Raw genomic sequence first — 22,621 nt, 5'->3', positions numbered from 1 at the left:
TTTCAGATGATTGTTTTGTACTAATCTGAGGTGCTGATATTTCGTACTTTCCTGAACAATACTGGTTCAGTATTTGGTGAAGTGGCATTTTTAAATTTATGACATTTGCACATTTAAACATTTTTGTGTAGCATCTACCTTGCAAATATTTGCAAGCACACAGTCACTGAGAAAATATAGTTGGACCTCGGTATGCATGGACCTAACGTCTGTGGATTGAAGTGGACGACAAGCCTCTGTTGTCCCCAATGGTGGCGCATGCACAGGGCCGTGATGCCATTAGGGACAAGCTCCATTGTCCTGTGGCAGTGAGTGCATACTGCCATGCCACCTTTAAGTTTCATTGTCCCCAATGGCAGTGCAGCTGTATGCACTGGAGACAAGGCAGGCTTGAGCATCTGTGGATTTTGCTGTTCACGGGGAAGGGGGTTGGAACAGATCCCCATGGATACAGAGGTCTGACTGTACCCAGGACAGGTGCAGTATCAGGTGTGCAGTGCCCTGACTGAATTCTTTAGATTTCAAATAGTACTGATACAACTAACAAAGCCTTTGGAAAGCAATCACAACTACTTGTAAATGCTCCAATAATTTGTTAAAATAATTATAAATTCTAATCTTCCAACATGTTATATTTGTATTTTAGCAGCTGAAGCAAATTAAGATTTTGCACTGTGCCATTTAAAATTGCATTGTTAGGCATAAATCTTCCAGAATTTCTCAGAGAGAAAAAACATTGTTACCCCAGGATCCTCAGTCAGCCCTCTTCGACCTCTGATATCAAATTAATATAAAAAGGGGATGTTGCAGGCAGGTAGCTGCAATGGAGCTCTCCAGCATAGGAAACCAGTCATACCATATTAGGCCATCCAGATGGCTCAGCATGGGAGAGGCCAAAGACACTTGGCTGAGATCGCTCAAGATCAAAATCAGCATAATTCCTTCACTAAGGAAAGTGATGGTGGGAGAGCTGGACTTGGAAACTGTCTACAAACAACAGACAAAGGGACTTTCCTTCTGGGAATGAAACTTTCTTCTCCTGAAGATATTTATGGTGATTGTCCATTCATTCTTGCTTAACTTCATTCATCTCTCTTGGAAAAGTCATTTTACTCTAGGAAAAAACATTTAACTCCTGAAACACTGCTCTCAGGACCCATTTCTTGCTATAAATACATGTACCTAGACAGCAGCACATTGGTTTAGTTTGAAGCCATATAGAACATCTGTTCATTTTCAACTGGGCATCTCAATAGCCAGCCATCCCATGTATTGAAGGCAGCTATTAAGCCATCCTCATTCTGGTAACCCTGCAATTGGAGCTACACTCCAGGACTGGTATAGTAGTGCCTCTTTACAACCCTGCAACTTGCTATCTTTTACTGACTTTGTATTGTTATTTCTTATGTGTGTGAGTGTGAGAGACTGTGTACTTGTGTGGCAATTTCCCTTTTTATTTGTTAATAAACTAAATTGATTTAGTCCTGCCTCTGGAGTTCTCTGGGTCTGGAACTGGTATACAAAGGCTTAAAGGTAAAGGTATTCCCCGTTGATAAGGTTGTCAAGTCATGTCCGACCATAGGGGGCAATGGTCATCTCCATTACTAAGCCGAAGAGCCAGCATTGTCAGAGACTACTCTGTGATCCTGGGGCCAGCATGACTGCACATAACACTGTTTACCTTCCCACCAAGTATTTATCTACTTGCATTTGCATGCTTTCAGACTGTTAGATTGGCAGAAACTGGGACTAGTGATGGGAGCTCACCCCATCATGCAGCACCCTGGTCTCAAACTGCCAATGTGCTGATCTTACAATCAACAGAATCAGCATCTTAACCACCTGAGCCACCGTATCACCATACAAAGGCTTAGATCCTGGCTTTAATTACCAAAGCCTTCTTTCTGCTTCCTATTGAGCTAAACTAATTTCCCCATTTAAATCAATTTGTGAGTGCCCTCTTGGGACCCCCTGGAATTTAGGTAACAAGAGCCATCCCCTCACTGCCCCCCTCCCCTGTGGATTTCATCAACTATGCCAAGGAAGGAAAGGAGATAAGTCAGAAAAAACAGGTCTGCACTTCCTCCTGCATGTCAGATGGTTTAAGAAAATATATCAGTATGCAAAGGGATACAGTAGCACCTTTGAGACTAACTAAAGAAAGAAGCTGGTAGCATGAGCTTTTGCGCACTTGATCCTACTTCCTTAGATGCATAGGATGGAATGGAGAATTCAGACAGAGTCCACCTATATAAACTGGCTGTGTGTGAGTGTCAATTGAAAGTAAAAACCTTGTGGGTATGGAAATGAGGTGACAAGTTCAGTTTTAAGTATGGTCTTTAGGGGACAAAGGTAGGAGGAAGGATGGTTCCTAAAGATGGAATGCGTAAGACTGAAGTATCTGCAACTGGCTTTTGTGTATTTCCATTCCTAATGTTCCATTTATGTCCATTTGTGAATGTTTTCCTGGTTGAAATCTGGCAATATTTAACCTGTTCTCAAATGGTCAGAGAGTCTGACACGTGACATTTTATGAAGTAGAGTTGGGAAACCTGTACTGCTCTAGATGCTACTCAACTTTAAACCCCCCCCCCCCATCAGCCCCAGTCAGCATGGTGAATGATCAAGGTTGATGAAAACAGTCCAACAACATCACAAAGGCCATGGGGTTCCCATCATTGGCATGCAGCAGGGGTGGGCAGAACGTTGGCCTCCAGAGTGAAGCTCCTTGGCCAACTCTTGAATTAAAAAAATGCAATTTTTTCTACATGTAAAGATGAGAACTTTAGAAAAGTATCATTTCCATACATTCATCTCCCACCCCAACTATAAAATTTTAGTCAGATTTTTAAAATTATAGCATTTGAGACAGATGGAAAGAAAATCTGAGATAGATAAAGATACTGTACCTAACTCTGAAGAGCTGAATTGCCATTTTTAGAACTAAATCAAACCATTGGAATCCCTGATCTCTAGTAATTCAAATGTACATCTCTGTATAAAAGTCATCCTGGTATGAAGTTCTTAAGGGAGAGTAGATAATTGGCTATGTGCTTGAGCCACTAATTTGCATCTGTTTTTACTTGGCAGACCTGATAAAGCCAAAAGGGGCCAAAGAGAGCCAGCATGGTGTAGTAGCTTGAGCGTTGGACTACGGCTATGGAAACCAGTTTGAATTCCCACTCAGTCATGGAAAAGAAATCCCTGGGGACGTTTCAGGTTACATAGTTTTAGCACCATGCCAAAGCTGCATCCTATGGAATCTGTAGGCAACTTGGTGAGGCACTAGAGCTCTTTGGCTAAGAATTTTAAATGTGTGTATTGTGTGCGTTCAAGTGGTTTCCGACTTATGGCATCCCTAAGACAAACCTATCATGGGATTTTCTTGGCAAGATTTGTTCAGAGAAAATTTGCCATTGCCTTCTCCAGAGTCAGAGTCCAATGCTCAAACTACTATGCTATACTGGAATTTTACATGCCCCTCTTTAAACTTAGACCAGCATGGTGTAGCAGTCTGAATGTTAGTCTAAGACTCTGGGAGACCAGGATATGAATCCCCATTTAGCCACGGAAACCCACTGGGTGACCTAGGGCAACTCTCTGAGCCTCAGAGGAAGGCAAAAGAAAAGCCTTTCTGAACAAATCCTGCCATGAAAATCCCATAATGGGTTTGCCTTAGGTTGACCATAGGTCAGAAATGACTTGAAAGCACGCAATAGCAAAAAGATGCCCCAAAGTCTAAACTCCCTCCTTCCTGTATTAGATTTTCAAAACTGCTGATATATGGAAAAACATTAGATGAGACAGTGTGGTTGTAAAAACACTCAAACTGGGAAGTATTTTTAAGAATGATACCTGTTCAAGTTTTAGTCATAGGCTATGTTCAGACTCCACATGACCAAATCTTCTCTAGATTGCACAAGCTAAAAGCCACTTGTTACTATACATGTTCTGTACCCTCCTCTACACATGCAAGAAAAAAAGTTGCCAGTATATGTTCTCCTTGCAGTTATCATCTATTTATTCTTACAGTCAAGCTAGGGTTTTGTACAATCTAACAACCAAGACATTACTGTGCCTAAATATTATCATTCTTCATGCTGGACTTGATGCATGATCCCAGTTTAACCATTACTTTACAATACCACTTAACAGAATACCATTCAGACCAAGAAACTCAAGAAGATTTTTACCTTATAGGTCATCATGCGATGTTGAGCAATTACAGTTAGTTTCTCCAGAAGCCCTCTTAATCTTCCCTGTGTAGCATAGGAGATCAAGTTCAGAACATCAGAATTAACTTCCGTAATGCCATGTCTTTTACCTGCGGAGGCAGAAAAAATCCATTACGTGTTTTAGTACTAGCTGATAATTGAAATAATTAGCACAGCAGGTATTCTGTTCCCCCTGGAAGTCATACCCATTATGAATAAAGGTTTGGGAGATTGTGATTTTCCTGGTAAAGTCACAACTTCAAAGATCTTAGACATTACATTAATAAAACCTAGCCCACAGCTTCAGAAAATAGACATTGTTTCACTTAGCCTCTAGAATCACTCTCTTTGCAAGGTCATTTATAGGACAAAGTTAATAAGAATACAGAAATCAAGCCTTGTGGTTTGGAGAAGCAGAGAAGCAGTAGCTGTAGAAATTAGTGCCATATTCTGTTAATTTCAGTAATTAAGAAATAGAGAATTACATTTTGCCCTGTTTGACACGGTGCTTGTTAAATCCTGACATGTTAATGGACAGAGATAGTTTTTGTAACATACTCCAGGCATCTTAGTCCGAACCCTTTCTGTATCCCAGCCACCCCAACAACAGAAGGCAAGATGACCCCCCCACTTCCAAGAGAATTGCTTGGAAAATAACTAACTCAATTAGGTACCTAAAGCATTCCCCTTCCCTCTCTATCACTATCTCTTCAACTTGGCTAGACGAGCTCTGATTTTGCCCTTTCTTCCTCACCATCCTCCCTCCTACCTCTCTCTGGTATTTTCACTCCAATAACACTAAGGCCATTTGCTTTTAGTGAAGCTCCTTGAACCCTGTGCTAAGACTATGCATCACCTCTGCAATGCCCTTAAGTTGCAAATACACTAATGAAAGTTTTTTTCTGGTTGACAACTGACCTCCATCAGCACAGGCTTAGTGAAGTTAAGAGTGAATATCCAATTCAGTGTTACAGCAGCAAGTGACTTAAACCCATACCCAGTGACACATGATGACTGAAGATCACAAAATGTATGTTGATGCATAAAAGGTATCTAATTTTACATCAAGAATAAAATGTACATTCAAAATGGACATGTGTGGCTCCTGATTTCTACTGTAAGAACAAACAGACAAGCCACTATTTAACAAAAAACTGTTGTCTTGCATTAAGTTACTGCCATGTGTTCTTTGCTAGTTAAGTGTCAGATTTAGATAGTGCTGTTTGTCGATTCAAGGATTGGATTTTGTATATCAGGTTCAACAGTTGCTTAGTACATACATTCTGTTGTTTATTTGTTTGTTTGTTTATTATTTAATTTACAGCCTGCCTTTCTCCCAAAATGGGACCCAAGGCAGCTTACAGTATAATTTAAAGATGGAATATATCTAAAACAATGAATACAAAAGTTTTTAAAAACTAAAGTAGATAATCGCATTAAAAATTAATTTAAGTGTAATTTAAAGGCATTTTATAACAAGTTTAAAACATAAAGGTAAAAGATCAGTACACCCTACTGACAAACTCCTCTGCACAACCAATTAAAAGTTGAAGCTTATTGAAGCTGCCAGCAGAAGAACAGTGGAGAGGGCTGAGCCAGCCTCCTTATTATTATTATTATTAACCTTTATTTATGAAGCGCTGTAAATTTACACAGCGCTGTACATACAATCTTTTAGTTAGACGATTCCCTGCCCTCCTGAAGAAGGGAATTCCATAGTGTAGAAGAGGCACACCAAATACACATGTGATGATGATGGTAGGACTAAGTGAAAGCCTTCCCCTGAAGATATTAAAATTTGGCAGGGAAATACAGAGCTGTACCATCTTTCAGACAGTCTGGAACCATACCATATAGGGCTTTATAGGTCATGACAATCATAACAATAACAATAATATTATTAATTTTATTTATTTCTACCACGCCTCTCCAACAAGATCGAGGCAGCTTACATCAATAAAATCCATACAATAAAATAAATCCCACTATCCTCTCCCTCCTTAAACTAAATCAACATAATAATTACAACATAACAATAACTATCATAAATATAATTAAAACCATTAAAACAATCACAAACAGGAAAACAGGACATCATGAGGTAGTCACTAGGATTGTCCATATCCATGGGGCAACTAAGTCGATTATTCAGGGAAGGCCTATTGAAAAAGATCTGTCTTGACAGCCTTTTTAAAGCCATCAAGGTTACTAATATGTCAGATCTCCTCCAGCAGGCCATTCCATAATTTGGGAGTGGCAGATAATCTACACTGAAGATCTTGTTACTAGATGAATCCTGACCATCTTAGACAGTGTAGGCAAAATGTGGCCCACAGGCCACATGCAGTCCACAGGGTCATTTATGGCCTTTATCATACCAGCCCCTTTTACACTGTAGTCCTGCACGAAAAATAGGAGCCACCATCACACTTCTTTCTTTAGCGTGACGGGGCTGCTGCTGGCATCGTGTTCCTTTCTTCTCCTTTAACCCCTCCCTCCCTCTCTTATGCCTTGCCCAGCATGCCTTTTCAGTGTTTTTTTTTAATCCAACTTTTTCCACAGCATTTTGGAGCTCTGCAGCCCTGATCCGCTCTTAACACAATTTCTAAAATTTTGTTCATGGCTCTAGAGCTCCAAAATAGCCGAAAGAAGTTTGCGGCGGGGGGGGGGGGGGGAGTTTAAAAAGGGAGGGAATGGAGGAGGAAGGGACAATGAGGCTGCATCACTGCCAATTGCACTAGTGCCCCCAAATGCCCCCTGGGCTCTTGTTTTTGGGGCCCTAGGCACTTTTAGGCATGGAGAGTTTCTTCTAAAATATGATTTATACAGGGAATGACTTCCAATTACTAAAAAGTCCCCCACAATATGACTGAGGAGGCCCAAAACATGGCAAAGATACCCCATCCCCCTATAGGACATTTGGGGGCATGGGGGGATTGTATTTTTGTTGGGAGGGCAGGGAGGCTGCAGCCCTCCAGTCTACTGAAGAGCTAATGTGACCCCCTCAGCCTCCCAAAGTTGCCCACACTAATCTAAGCTCACTTCTCATATTCTCCCCAAACCTGTAAATTACTGTCCCCAAAACCTTCCCACCACCTGCCCAGAATAGTGAAGTTAGCTCTCTATAGTTTAATGGAATGATTGCCAATTTCTTTGTCAACCTTTTGAAACAGACTTCCTCAGTGTGCAACTTATCCAGAATTTGCTTCTCTTCCACCTCATGATGAAAAAAGTTGGCCTGCCAGACAAAAGAGATGTTGTGGAGGAAAACCACTTAGAAACACCTGCCATACTATAGAAAATACAAGAATTTGTCAAGTCAGAAGCAGGGCATTAAATACCACTGTCAGTCAGTATAGAGACACCTTTTGTTGCATAGTCTGATGGCTGCTGACCACTTCTATGCCAACCATTACCACCTCATCTTTCCTAAAAATAATTCTTGGGGAGATGGTCCCAGAGGGTTGATGTCATTGACTCCTAGCACTTCTGGCCTTCTCCAACATAGTGCACAATTCACCAGTAAGTGTTTTGCAAATGGCTTTGTCTACAAGGCTCCCTAACCTATCATTGAAAACAGATATGCAGAGGTATAGCATTACATCTTTCCCAAACTGAAACATACTGTAGAGAGCCGGTGTTCTCTCAAAGGAGGACCAACAAGGATGCAGTAATGCTAGCAAGCCCAGATGCAGGACATTTCTTGCACTTATTGGTCCCGATTCATTTGCTGACCAAGTCCTGAAGTAACAACACTATTCAGTGCATCAGCAGGTGCTAACTTCTGAGCTCAGAGGGCCCAAATTGTACTATCTGACTGAAGTTCCTAGATGACTATTCTTAGTACTAAATATAAATTCACTATCAGACTAAATGTGAAGCTTTAAAAGATCTTGGACAAGTTTCAAAGTGTCCACCTGCACATATTTGAGCCCATTCCTGGGAAAAGAGTGGGAAATAAATAAATAAATAAAATGTTGACTACATTTTGATTCCAGGAACTAGAATATGTCGAGGTGAAGCATCAGCTAAATTGACCTGAAATTAATAGTCTCCAGTTTCTAAGACTAAAACTGTATGTTAAGAAGATCTAATTTACAACAGGAGTAAGACAGCAATTAGTTCACCACTTTAACTGGACTGTTTAACTTCAAGCAAGACTTGGTGTTCAGTATGGAGTGATGACAGTACATTCAGGGAAAGGAGTATCAAGGCTAATATATATATGCAGCCCATGTTATGAACTCTAAATTTAAATTTCTCACCTATTTCTAAGATCTTCTTCTGCAGTGCATCTGAAGAAAGGAGCAGTTCCTCAGGACAAGATCGGATAACTACACCAACTGCTTCAGAATTTGTTGCCAATATGCATGCGCTCTCTTCATTCAAGTTGACTCCAGCCATGGAAGCCACATCATTGATATCATCTTCATCCCTTCCAAAAAAAACCCAACTTCTCTTATATTATGTATTGCAGTAAGACAAAAATTCCGTATATACTCAACTATAAGTCAACCTCATGTATAAGTCGAGGGCAACATTTGAGGCTAAAATTATGGATTTTGCTATGACCCATGGATAAGTCGAGGGTAAAACTTAGGGGCATATAGCAAAGGATCTAAAGGATGAGGCAAAGCGAAACAATGTCAAAGAACTTAGAAAATTCCAGAAGACATAACTCTTTGTGCTTACTCTTAGGACTGAATGGATGAGAGAGTAGAGGGCGTCAGTACTTCACATGTTATACTCCTGCTTTTCACCAGGAGATGTTTTTTTTTCTTTTAAATAAGAGTTAAGATACAGTACTTACACTGACCCATGGATAAGTCGAGTCAGTTTTTTCGGATCAATTTTTTGACCTAAATTTCTAGACTTGTACACGTGAGTATATACAGTAACTACATTTACCAATGGAACTGTAGGTGCACTTCAAACTGTTACTTCACTTCTCTGAGCTGTACTCACTAAATGAACATTTAGGTAAACCTTTTGACTTTGGTATTCCTCCCTCCCTCTTGACTATAAAAACAAATTAAGAACATAAAGAGATCTAACATGAGTGAGAGAAGATGTCATCTGAAATCCTGCTAAGGAAGAAACTGACGCTAAGGCTATTTGATAAAGTCGAGTAGTGACTGGAAAGAACAAATTAACTCTTGACCTCATCCATTTCTGTTTAACTCTACTTCCTCTAACTGAAAATTTGAGTGAAAAGGCGTGTCCAGATACAGTTTTATCTACATGCATTGTGCATAAATGTTAGCCTAGTCAGAAATGAGGTGCAAACTTAATAGTGGCAGACAGTTGTGCCTACCACCACTGTTTAAAGATGTTGAAACAGATTTTTGAGCTATGCTGCTCTCAAAATGCATCTTATACGAATACAGTACATATGAAAATACAATAAAAAGCACAACAGCAGCTTGGATTTTTGAAAAATGTACCACTAATCATTTGGAGTACTGCTAAATAGACATTCTCCATTTCTATCATTATACATTAGAATAGAAAACAGGGAATTCAAAGCACCAGGGCACATTTGCTCAAATCTATTCTGTTTTGGAAAAGCGTAGTAAAGGATGATGCATAAACAAAGTTTCAGTGCCCATCAGGAGAGAGTTTTTAAATAAGTATCCAGATAGAGTTTTAGAACAAACAGATCTACCAACATTTTGCTATAAAAATACAAAAGTAGCAGATCTAACTTCTAGAACTTTCCATAAACTTGTATCAAATTCTTCCACCAACTTATATATTACTTAGGAAGTCCATTAAGGCTGTTAACACTGCTTTCCCTAGAAACATTTGATGAACTTTAACAGTCAAGTGACTTCATGTTATCAATCAAGGCCAAATGCGTTTATTCCCACATTTTATCTAAGATTTAACATTCAGTTCTTATTACTAGCCCAGAAACCCTGGCTAGATTGGCCAATGGTCTCCAAAACTTCCTTCAATGCCTTAACAGCAACATGGTGCATCATGGGTGCACCACTTAAGAGAACTTAAGAGAACAGATGAGCAAGCACAGCATTTGATGGGGGACAAGAAGAAAAGATACTTCTTTTGGTAATTAAGCGTGAAGGTATTCCTATAATGTTCTGCTTATGTCTGGGATTCATTCAAGGAAATGGAAACCCCCAATAAAATGCACAAGTAGAGTAGCATAAGATGTTCAGGATCTTAGGGTGTCACAGTGCATAAAACAAAAAAGAAGACCAAAGTATTCAGGTATTACTTTTTAAAAAATATTTCTATTATTCTGTTTCAGATTGGCAACACAGATATTTTGCTCGTTGGTGTTTATAAATTACCGGCACAAAGAATTCATGTGGGGTCATCTAACATATTCCACACATTACAGAAGCCTCTTCTCTACTTAGGCTTCTTAACAATTTAACTTCTTCGCATGTCTTCAAGTATGATCTAATCATATCTTTGAATGGAATCGACAGAAAGATCCTTCTGGTCTTCCAATTTCATGCATCTCATTTAGTATGTTATCAAACAAGAAATCATATAAACTGAGCAAGCCTTCAGCACCCTCTGCTGTTCAAACACTGGCCAGATACATTTAATTCCATTTTAATTACTTCATTGTTCTAAAAATAAGGATAGGCTTGAACTACAGCCTGTGGGATGTCAGCCAAAGGCTGCTAATCAAAATCTGCATGGTGCAATTTAAATTTAATGTAGCATTAGGTAGATAGTGCTATCAGATGTTAAGCAGCTATTTTATTCATTTGACTCCATTGTCTTCTCTTATACCTTAAACAGCTTTGCAATAACATTATCCAGTATTATCCAGATGCACATCAGAATCAAAGCTACTTCACATATTTTGGGGCATCTTAATTTTCTAAAGAGCATACACCACAGAGAATTAATCACAGTACTCCAGAGGGTACTTAAACTGAAAATACTTAAGTTGCAGTCAATACTTCTTATTTCTAAGATCTGGAAGAAACCAAATGGAGATGTTCAATTCATCCCCACGTTAAATTTCACAACAGCAATATGTGAGTTAGCCCCACAGACTCTTTATATGCTTCACAGGCAATACAAAGAGCTAACCTCCATCAAATTAGACTTCCCTTTCAGTCTCCGGTGTGATCAAAATGCTACTGCTGGCTGGGTGTGTGCCAAACTATAGACTGGAGGGGGTGGGGTTGCATAAACATTCCCCACCTCCACTACTATAGTATTTTGCAAGTAGGACAATGAGGAAATTGAAATAGTCAAGGATTCCCTTTACCTTGGATCAAACATGGACAGAATGGGAGACTGCTGTCAAGAAATCAGAAGAAGACTAGGAATGGAAGGGCAGCTATGAAAGAACAGAATAAGTGCCTAAAGTGCCAAAATATACAACTGAGCATTAGGTTAGAATCGTCTAAGCCAAGGCATTCCTTATCACCATGTATGGATGCGAGATCTGGACAGTGAAGAAAGTAGATAAAAAGAAAATCAACTTATTTGAGATGTGGTGCTGGAGAAGAGTGCTGAGAATACCACAAACTGCCAAAAAGACAAATCAAGCCCGAACTCTTCCCGGAAGCCAAGATGATAAAATTTAGGCTGTCGTACTTTGGTCACATCCCAGGTTCTGGAATGACCTGCCAGACGAGATCCGTCACATTACCACCTTGGAAGCCTTTAAGAAGGCTATTAAGAAGGATCTCTTCCGGCAGGCCTTTTCCGATTAGATTAGATCTACTGACTTGCCTCCCCTTACCCGTACCCTTGCCATCATTAGTGTCATGGAAATTGTTATTGATATGATCGCATCTGCCCTCCCCGCTCCCCTTCAGAAAACAACCCATTTCTTGCCCAAATCTCCCCCCCAAAAACTTTTTTACTGTATTAGTGTTGGAATGTTTTAAATTTTCTTGTCATTTAATAGCTTTTTAGGGGTTAATTAATGTTTTTATAATTGGCAGGAGGGTTGGGGGTTTGGGGATTTTAATTGTATTTCTTAAATGGTATGTTATTTTATTACTGTAATCCGCTTTGATTCCTTTGAGAAAAAGTGGAATATAAATAAATACTATTATTATTATCATTATTATTATGAGAAGACTTATTTGAAAAGACAATAATGTTAGGAAAGGTAGAGGAAAGTAGAAAGGAAGACCACATGCCAGATGAATAGGCTCAATCAGGGAGATTATGGGCCTGAATTTACAGGATCTAAGCAGTGGAGGATAGGGGAGACTCGGAGATGTCTCATCCACAGGGTCACTATGAGTTGGGGTCAATGTGACGGCACTTAACAACAACAAACAAAAATAGCTTCTCTAGTTAGAAGTCACAGACAGAGGTGGTAAAATATTTTCTTCCTAAAGAACATGAATTATCAACACCATTACTTTTCAGTGCATTTCTATGGCAAGCCTTTGTTAAAACACCAGCTGTTAACTGTTCAGAGTGCTGGATCTTTTGCTGTAATTTAGCTGCAGTTATTTGAGCAGAATCATCTTTCACCACAGTTAAAACAGCATATCTAACTTGCCTGTTCAGAGCATGAAAGATTTCCTGACTATTTCCTGGGACTGGAATAGAGGCGAATACTAGCACTACAGAAGCAGTTCCTCTAACACCATTATAATGTACAAGATCATCTATCTGTAGATGCAATAATACACATAAGTACTGTCTGTCGCATGAAAGATGGCCAATTGACATCAGTACCAATTGATAGATCCAACTGAAAGTATTTTACATAAAATATATTCCTTATATTAAATATATATATTTTGAAACTTTTAGAAAAGCATTTCATATAAATTCAGAATGCATTTATATGAAATATTTTTATCAAAGGTATTAAATATATGCAATATACTTTTATATGCTAGTAGAATTCAAAGAAACAACCATGTTAGTCTGAAAAATCAGTATGCAAAGATATCTTATAACACCTTGAGACTAATTGAAAGAAAGAAGCTGTTAGCATGAGCTTTTATAAACTAGAGTCTACTTCCTCAGATGCATGACCTACGAAAACTCATGCTATCAGCTTCTTTCTTTCTGTTAGCCTCAAAGGTGCTGCAAGATCCCTTCGCATGCTTTTATATGTTTAAGTTTAAGTAAAAACTGAGTAAGTAAAGTGGTGGTCTAAATTTTTTGAATGCTTTACAAGAATGCTTCATTCTCTATCTCTTCCCAACAACACAAAAATCTTGTACATAGCATGGACTTTTTGCTATTGTTTGGTACAGTTAAAACAGACAATGTAGCACTAGTTAAAGGAGCAAGGCTGGGGCTCAACACATGAAGGGGCAGAATAATGTTACAGCCAGTTTGTATGCAAGCTAAGAGAAGGGTGTTAACTTAGACCAACCAATTAACTACTCTTCTCCCCTATCAATTCTCTAAACTAAAGCTGGGTAATGCAAGTTGTCCAGATATTGCTGGATTATAACTCCCAGCAATCTTCACCATTGGTTTTGCTAATTAGAGCCCAGGCAGGTTCAGTCCAGTAACATCTGGATGACTAGGGTTTTTGTTTGTTTGTTTGTTTGTTTGTTTACCTTTGGTCTAGACCAGGGGTCAGCAACCCCCGGCCCGCGGGCCACATCCGGCCCAGCGAGGTGGCAGGACCGGCCCCAGCACGGTCCTGCATCCGCCGCCGCTGCCACGCCAATTCCCTGCTTGGGGCCCGGATTTGCCTTGGCTGTGGGCCGGGCGGCGCTCCTCCTCCTCCTCCGCCGCCGCATGCTTCCGCAGCAGCCACCCACCTCCTCCTCCCCCACCTCCTTTTTTTGGGCGCTGCGTGGCTGCACAGTCCGCCCTCTTCCCCCTCCTCTGCGGCCCACCTACCTCCTCCTCCTCCGTGTTGGGCCGCGGGCACTTCCGCTGGCCCTGCGTGCGCCCTTGCAGGGCCACGCGCAGGGCTAATGAGGAGGACTTCCTCCTCCTGAAGCTGGGGCTGAACAGCCCGCCAGAGCCTGTGAGGGCTGGCAGGGGGCGGGGCTGTTCCAGCCCCAGTCTGCCCCCATTGGCCAGCCAGGCTCCAGAGGAGGAGCTCCTCCTCTGTTGGGCCGGGCTGCAGCCAGAGGGCAAAGGAAAGAGCCATTTCCTTTGCCCTTTTTTGGCACCAGGGAGGAGGAGGATGAAGAGGAGGAGGAGGAGGATGAAGAGGAGGAGGTGGGTGCCCATTTACAGTATTTATTTTAATTAAGTGTGTTTTTAAACTGCATTTTTCCAGTATTTATTTTAATTAAGTGTGTTTTTTAAACTGCATTTTTTCCAGTATTTATTTTAATTAAGTGTGTTTTTAAACTGCATTTTTCCAGTATTTATTTTAATTGTGTTTTTAAACTGCATTTTTCCAGTATTTATTTCAATTAAGTGTGTTTTTAAAGTCCATTTTTCCAGTATTTATTTTAATTAAATGTGTTTTTAAAGTCCATTTTTTCCAGTATTCTGTTTTAACAATGATGATGATGATGATGATGATGATGATGATGATGATATCAGTTAGTTTCTGAGACATGCACTCTTTTTGAAGGTGAGACAGTGTGACTTTTCAAAGTGCATTTCTGTGTATTTTCAGTGCTTTTAATGCTAAAAGGTCTGCTTTAACAATGATAGTGGTTTCGGCCGTCCCCTTCGGCCAAAAGGGCCCCTTGGAGCCCGTTCGGCTGAAGGAAGGGGCTGAGGAGGAGAGGGCAGGCACACACCTCCTTCTCCCCGCAGGGCTTTGGCAGCCCTGAGGTGTCCTTCGGAGGATACCTCAGGCCTGGCAAAGCCCCGAGGACAGGAGCAGGGGCCGCACGCCTGTTGCTCCTGCCCCTCACGGGCCCTTACTGGTTCTCAGCTGTCTCTGAGAGGCAGCTGGGGGCCAAGGAAGGGCAGGAGAAGCAGGTGCGCGCCTGTCACCCCCTCTCCCAATCCTCCCCCCCACCACTTCTAGCTGTCTCAGACAGCTGGAGGTCGGGAAAGGGAGCAGAGAAAGCCCCGCCCCTGGAGGGTGGAAGCTCCCCCCCCGGCTTCGGCCCCCCAGTTGTCTGAGCGACAGCAACCCTGCCCCCGGCTCAAAAAGGTTGCCTACCCCTGGTCTAGACCATGCTAATGCATTAGTGAGCTTGCTCAGGCTTTTAAGCCTTCAGAGGAAGCATGTCTGGTGGGAACAGGCAGTGGGACTCCATTCCTAGGATGGTCAGGCTGGCTGTCTTCATGGTTTCCTTCACAGGGCAAATGACAACTTAAGTTTGTTTTGGTGGGTATTTGTGGACTTTTGATGAAGAAAGGGCTTTTAAGAAGGTGCTGTACTATTTTTGTTTAATGCTTCTTCATGAATATGTCTTTGAATTGCTTTTAGCTCTTTTGATAGTTTGTATACATTTTTACTATTGGGAGGTTTTATCTGCATTTGTTTTAAATTTTACACATTACTTTCCTATGTCTCTTAGAAGAAAGTGGAATGTAAATAAAATAAAGGACAACAACTGCAATTATCTCTGAAAGACTATGGTTTCTTTTCCTTATACAGTGTGCCTGTATCATACGTGGGCGCGCCTTACATGGCTTTCAGCATACACTGAAAGCCACGCTGGGAAAAGGGGCAGCGTGCCCCATAAGGGGTAATGGCATTTGCGCCCATAGCATGCATGCGCTGCTGTGTGCAAGAGCCTCATTCATTTAAATGGGGTTTGAGCATATGCGGAATTCCCCTTACGTGGGGGTGGGTGGGTCTGGAACGGATCCCCTGCATAAGGGAAGGGCGGATTGTATTCACAGACAACTAGAACAATGTTTTTTCAGCTGAATTCTGTTAAACAAAACTTATGTCTTCATTAATCTTTGGTAAGATTCAGGAAACACACCTTTAGACTACTCTTCCTTTTACTTTGTTGGGATGTCCAAAAGAATTTAATCTGGAGGGAGGCATTTTAAATCTAGTAGCTGGAGCATGTATTTATTGTAAGGCCTTACAAAATGTGTCACTCTCAGAAAGCTTTGGAAAGTATGGAGAAGTAAGTAGTAAAGGAGTTACATTATTTTCAAGGAAGGATTTTAGAACTAAATCTGTTAAGGTACAGTGGAAGACTTTTATTCTAGAATAATTGAGAACAGAATGTGAAAAGCAGGAGGCACTCAGCATTTTTCCCTAAATGTTCAGCCATTTCAGCTGGAATGTGCTTTTACTTTATTTTATTATGGCTGCCTAGATCCTGCAAAAGGAGAAAGGTGGGCTATAAATCAGATAGATTGATTAAATAAATAAATAAATAAATAAATAAATAAATAAATAAATAAATATTTCTGCATGTTTTGTAATAAAATCAATTACTCATCTTTCACAATGTTTATGGTTTAGCTATTTGTTCAAGTAATTTTGTTCAGTTTATTCATTCAATTTTATTCACGTCAGAAAAAAAATATTCCTGTACTTTACTATTATTACAAAAACCAAAATAAAAGACCGAAATAGTAGTGATTTGAATAGTTACATACTTAAGACCACATGGTTCAATGCATTCAAAATGCTTCTATAGTAATATCTGCATATTTGATTTATATTAAATTGATGTTATCAATATGGTTAGTTGATTAAATTATTCAATCAATTAGAAGCAAGACAGCAAAGAAGTCTCTGTGTATATGAATGAACAAATGAATGAATGAATCAGCTAGGGTTATCAGCAGCTAAATAAAAGCAAGGACTTGAAGAGCATAAAACCTAATCAAGCTGCAAAATGTTAATATTTGAAACAGCTGTCAGGCAAAATTCTCAGGCTTTTCCCCTTCATTAGCACTCGAACACTGAAACCAAGGAAGTGAGAACACATATCAGAAACCTTAAATATTTATTGAGGCATCTCTGTTGCTGTTTGCTCTCTTTTTTTAAACTAAGGCTTCCCTATAGCCAAACAAACTTCCGACTGTTTATTTTTTACCTGAAGGATGTTGTTCCATTCGCTCTTATTTTATTCCTCTGAACAGGAGATGCTTGAAGCGACAGAATTTTGTTTCCTGGCAGGGTAATTTGTTTCACAATGGAGCCTAAAAAAACAGGGATAAACAATCCAAAGCAGAAAGCAAAATCCAAGATGACATTCAATACATACTCAGAAGAGAGATCTGAAAGGACTGTGTCCAATTTTAATATGAAAGCAGCATATTTGTGTCAAGGTCACACATCCAGTTCTCACTTGCATTATCTGGGTATTTTACCAAGACATGGGCAACTGTGCTTCTAATAATAATAATAAATAATAATAAAATTTATTTGTATCCCGCCCCTCTGAGAACAATCGGGGCGGCTAACAAAGTTAAAAATACAAAACATATAAAATCCCTCTTAGTATTTGGTTTTTAGTACCTGTTACTTGTACAAGACAGGTTCAAGTGTGGTTTATGAAGAAAGACTGCTCTACTGCAGGAAGAATTCAAACAGCACAGCCTTTCATAATGATTGTCTGTCAGCAAGCCCATTTCTTCTCTTTTAACTAACTGAGTGCTACTCAGTGCTACATGGACTGATGCTGGTCTGCGAGCCATCAGCTCCCAGTCTCTGGCAGGATTCCAGGGGGAAAAAACAACCAACTATAGCCAATGGAGATAAATATGTTACTGGTCCCTGACACATAAGGGAAAAAATACTGGTCCCTCACATCAGATCACTTGAGATACACCGCTCCAAAGGATTCTCCCAGACAACTATTTGTAGGAAAGTTCAATACCCATGTATTTACTGCACAAGATTCATATGTCTTTCCTACAAATGTTCACTCTACTAATGGGTTATTGCATTCTATCAATATTCAAGAAACTAAGCCCCACTGTGAAAATGCAGTTCTCCTCTACCAAGTGCACTGACTGCAATGCGGGCCCGAAACAAATGAGCAGGAAAAAGAGGCTTCTAGCCACTTTGGGGGTGGGGCATGCACATGATGCAAACCCCAAAAGCAGCCAATAGCTGCATGGGGAGCGTGCCAAGAGCACTCAAACCCAGAAGAGCCGGCACAAAAAAGAGCAACAAAAAACTACTCCTGCCAGTGGCCGAATTGGAGACCACAGCAGTGGTGTGGATTGGGACTGATCCTGACTGGGGGGCTGACTTGTACTGGAGCAGTCAGAGGCTGCTCCAAACTGCTGGTCTGCATGACCCCATAGTTGACCCTGTGTCATGGCAGTAATTTAGCAAAGTATGAAACACAGCTAGCAATACCAAATCTACTATGCCCCTGCCACCCACCCACCCTTTATACCATTTTGTGAACTTCACAGTGCCTTTATCTGCCCTTTCATACCAACAGATGTTGAGCTGTAGCACTGAAATGTTTATGGTCTCTTTAAGAGACAGAGAATGCCAGCACCTTCCCCTCCATTCAGAAAGATATGTTTCCTCAACTAAAAGAGAGAAGAAACTAAAAGAACTAAAAGAAAAAAACATGACCAGTCTCCTGCAATTAACACTGCTCTAGTCCAGTGTTATTGGATGCTTCTGTCCAAAATAGCTACAATAAAGTTTACTCCTTAACTAGGAAAGTTCCAATTATCATTCTCAATATGTCACCTTATTGCTTTATGTCTGACCACCATAAACTTGTATGTAGAGAGCACCTTTGAGACTAAATGAAATGATGAAGTTGGCAGCATGAGCTTTCATAGACTTCAGACTACTTCCTCAGATGCATATAATGGAGTAGAAACCAGGGACATATATATGCCATTTTCAGACATTCTCACATACCAACGGCATATATATATATATATATATATATATATATATATGTCTGTCCCTGGTTTCCACTCCACTATATGCATGTGAGGAAGTAGACTGAAGTCTACAAAAGCTCATGCTGCCAATTTCAGTAAGTCTCAAAGGTGCTACAAGATCTTCCTACATACCATCAAATCTGTTTACTTATTTAAACAACAATTTCGCGCCAAATCATGGTTAAAGAACTCTTTAGATGCCCCAAGGGTTGTCAAAGAGAGGAGGGGGCAGGCCTATTCTCTGCTGCTCCATAGGGCAGAACTAGTTACAGGAGTTACAGGTTTGAAGTTACAGGAGAGAAGATTCCAACTGAATATTAGAACTTTGTGACAGGTAGAGTAGTTTGGCAATGGAATCAATTGCCTAGAGATCATGGGGTTTCCTTCTTTGGACATCTTAAAAAAGAAGCTGGACAGCTACCTGCTGGGGATGCTTTAGCTGGAGAGCCTGCATTGAGCTGGGGTTGTCCCTTCCAGTTCAAGAATCTATAACCTTAACTAATGTATGTTTTAACTGACAAACTGTGGAGTCTAATGCATCAAAATACAAACAAAAAACATAGCTTTGGTCACACCAGCAGACATGGTTTGTGCCAGGTTTTCATGAATTAACTAGCCATGGTTGCAATCACTGCTTCTCTTCCAGAAACATGAGTTTTGACCAGATGAGAAATCATAGTGAATAATCTGTTCATACCAATCATGATGTAAATTTAAAAGATCAAATGATGATCCTTAGCACAAACCATAGCTTGACATGATAGCTTCATTCAACCCAGGAATACAATTGTACCTGCAGGAAGTTGGTTAGCATGGATAACAGTATTTAAAGGCATTTTCCCACTTGCTTTGTTCACAGTAGGGAGTGCAGAAGCTTGCTGAAATGTGCTCACTTTTTTGAAGATGTTACCTGATGGCTGCTGGACTATCTGAGGAAAAAGTCCAAATATAGGAGAAAACAAGTATTAAGATATAGAGAATCACAATGTTGAAGTAAGAAGTAAGAATCACATAGCCCTCCAGATGTTACTAAACTACATCTCCCAGTAACCCTCACTGGGCTATGCTAGCCAAGTCAGCTGGAAGTTGCAGTCCAACACCTAGAGGACTGTGTGATTCCCAACCATTGAGATTATAAAATAGACATTTGAGGTGTTTTCCCTGACTTCATCACCATCCTCCAGTTATGTTTGGAGATAATATTAGTAGGTTTTACACGTTTAGACATGAACACACCTCTCCCTGGCAAAGCTAACAGGAATAACCTTATTTTAATGTCAAACACTTGTGTGTGCATGTGTAAAATGAATATCTACTTATACATTTGAAAGATATGGAATTTCTTACTCAGTGTTCTTCCTACCAGATACACAAATAGTGGCGACATGGAAAAGCTCATTAATCTTTCTAGTGGTGTCAAGCAAGTGTAGCTCCCTCAGTTTAGCATTTATGGTGAAGAATGTGTTTGTTTCAAGAGCCATTGCAATACTCTGTACCCAGAAATGGAAAGATATGGCCATTACATGTCAGGAAACCTGGCTGATAAAATCAGAGGATTTTACTGCAATGGTTAAAGTGACAAATCTTATTAAAGACAGCTATTGAATACAGTGAGCCTGCACCATACGCAGGCTTCACTTCCACAGCTTTCAGCATACATTGAAGCCACGGGAAAATCTAATGATTGGCGTGCACACCCCATTATTTTCAATGGGGCTTGAGCATACACCATTTCCCCCTTACGCAGGGAGCGGGGTGGAACGGATCCCCCGCATAAGGGAAGGGAGCACTGTACTTTTCAAAAGGAGTGGGAACTGATAGTTAATTTTATGAGAAGATATTGGAGGGAAGGAATAGAAATTTTAGGATTTGAAAAATAGTTGCAAGTAGACTGCAGAAATAGTTATTAGCTTTATAGTTGTATGTATGTAGTTTTACCTTATATGTTGTTTAAATTATCCAAAACTACTGTATATACTCATGTATAAGTCCAAAATTTTAGTCAAAAAACTTGACCCCAAAACCAGAGGTTGACTTATCCATGGGTCAATGTTAGTACTGCACTTTAACTCTTATTTTAAAAAAGGAACAATGCACTAGTGAAAGGCAAAATATAATCTGTCCTGGAAGCACTGACCCTCCTCTGTTCTCTCAACCATCCAGCTTTTAAGATGAATACAAACAGCTATGCCTTCTGGAATTCTGTAAGTTCTTTGGCATTGTTTTCCTTTGCTTCGTCCTTTAGATTCTTTCTTACGTGGCCTAAGTTTTACCCTCGACTTATCCATGGGGTATATGAAAATCCATAATTTTGGCCCTAAGACCTGCCCTTGACTTATACATGAGGTTGACTTATAGTCGAGTACATATGGTATGTGTTAACAAAAATATCTTTGAAGGCCATTGGAATTGAGTGAGTTTTTAAATCTATTTGAATGTTTGTGTTTCATTTGATTTTTTAAAAAAAATGTTTATTGGCTGCTTAAAATTAGCTTTAAAAATGTTTTGGGAACTTTGTCAAAAGAAAAAAAGGAGAATGAAATTATTTTAAATATTAGATTTCAAAGTGAAATAAAAGCTACCCACAGTAAAACTGAAAGAAAAACATCCTGTTTTGGCTCCCTCAAAATTTATTAAGTTCACTTTTAATTTAATAAATTAAATTAAAAGAAAAGAAAAATAGGAATCAAATCCTAAAAATCAATACAGATGGGAAAACATTAACAAGATAGGAGGATATTAAACAGACTTTGACTATTACAGAAACCTATATGGAAGTGAGAATCTCAACGTGAAAAATCTATATGACTGGTGTAATAAAAAAGGAAATAATTAAGTTAGATGAAGAGCAAAGAAACTTCCTAGAGAAAGATATAACTGTCGATGAAATCTTAGGAGCAATAGAGGAAGGGAAAATTCATAAAACCCCTGGACCGGATGGCTTTCCTTTATCTTTCTATAAAACATTTAAAGAAGAGCTATGCTACTCCTTATACCAAGAATTTAAAGAGGCTCCTATCAACAAAATACCAGATACTTAGAAGGAAGCAAACATCACCCTAATTTTGAAAGAAAATAAAGCAGATGGTGACCAGGCTAATTATAGACCCATCTCATTATTAAATTCTGATTATAAAATATATATATCAAAAAATATATTTAAGTAAAATCATTGATGGAGATCAAAAAGGTTTTCTCCCTGGAAGACAAATAAGAGAAAATACAAGATACGTTATAAACATCCTAGAATACTATTATAGACATAATGAAAAGCAAGCAGGGCTATTTTTCTTGAATTTACAAAAAGCTTTTGACTCCGTAAACTGGAATACTATTTTTATGATCCTTGAAGCAATGAATATAGCAGATAATTTTTGTAAACGAATAAAAGGACTTTATAAGTACCAAAAAGCTAACATTTTAATAAATGGGGATAAAACCCCTTTTTTCCCAATTCAAAGAGGAGCACGTCAGGGATGCCCCTTGTCTCCTCTTCTTTTCATAGTCATGATAGAAATTCTAATTAGGAAAAACAATTTGGACAATGATTTGAAAGGAGTGAAAATTTAAAAATACACATATAAAAATAAAAACTTATGCAGATGATTTGTTTATAAATTTGGAAGACGCATTAGAAAATGTAGAAAATTTAATGAAGATTCTAAAAAATTTTCGAG

General features: G+C 39.5%; 1 protein-coding gene across 1 annotated transcript in view; it reads right to left on the bottom strand.

The window, feature by feature from the left end:
* The window catches only part of TAF4B (TATA-box binding protein associated factor 4b), a 107,685-nt gene that overhangs the window by 51,764 nt on the left and 33,300 nt on the right, over window positions 1-22,621 (bottom strand). The window contains exons 8-11 of the mRNA XM_089518363.1: window positions 19,738-19,873; window positions 17,120-17,225; window positions 8,480-8,649; window positions 4,194-4,324 (exon numbers count right to left, since the gene is read on the bottom strand). Coding sequence (XP_089374489.1) covers window positions 4,194-4,324; window positions 8,480-8,649; window positions 17,120-17,225; window positions 19,738-19,873 — 543 coding nt within the window. The remainder of the gene's footprint in view (window positions 1-4,193; window positions 4,325-8,479; window positions 8,650-17,119; window positions 17,226-19,737; window positions 19,874-22,621) is intronic.

This window comes from Sceloporus occidentalis, unplaced genomic scaffold (assembly GCF_023333645.1).
Source record: "Sceloporus occidentalis isolate IW3139 unplaced genomic scaffold, rSceOcc1.0.p SCAF_3, whole genome shotgun sequence".
Lineage (NCBI taxonomy): Eukaryota > Metazoa > Chordata > Lepidosauria > Squamata > Phrynosomatidae > Sceloporus > Sceloporus occidentalis.
This window is presented reverse-complemented; position numbering and strand designations above follow the sequence as displayed.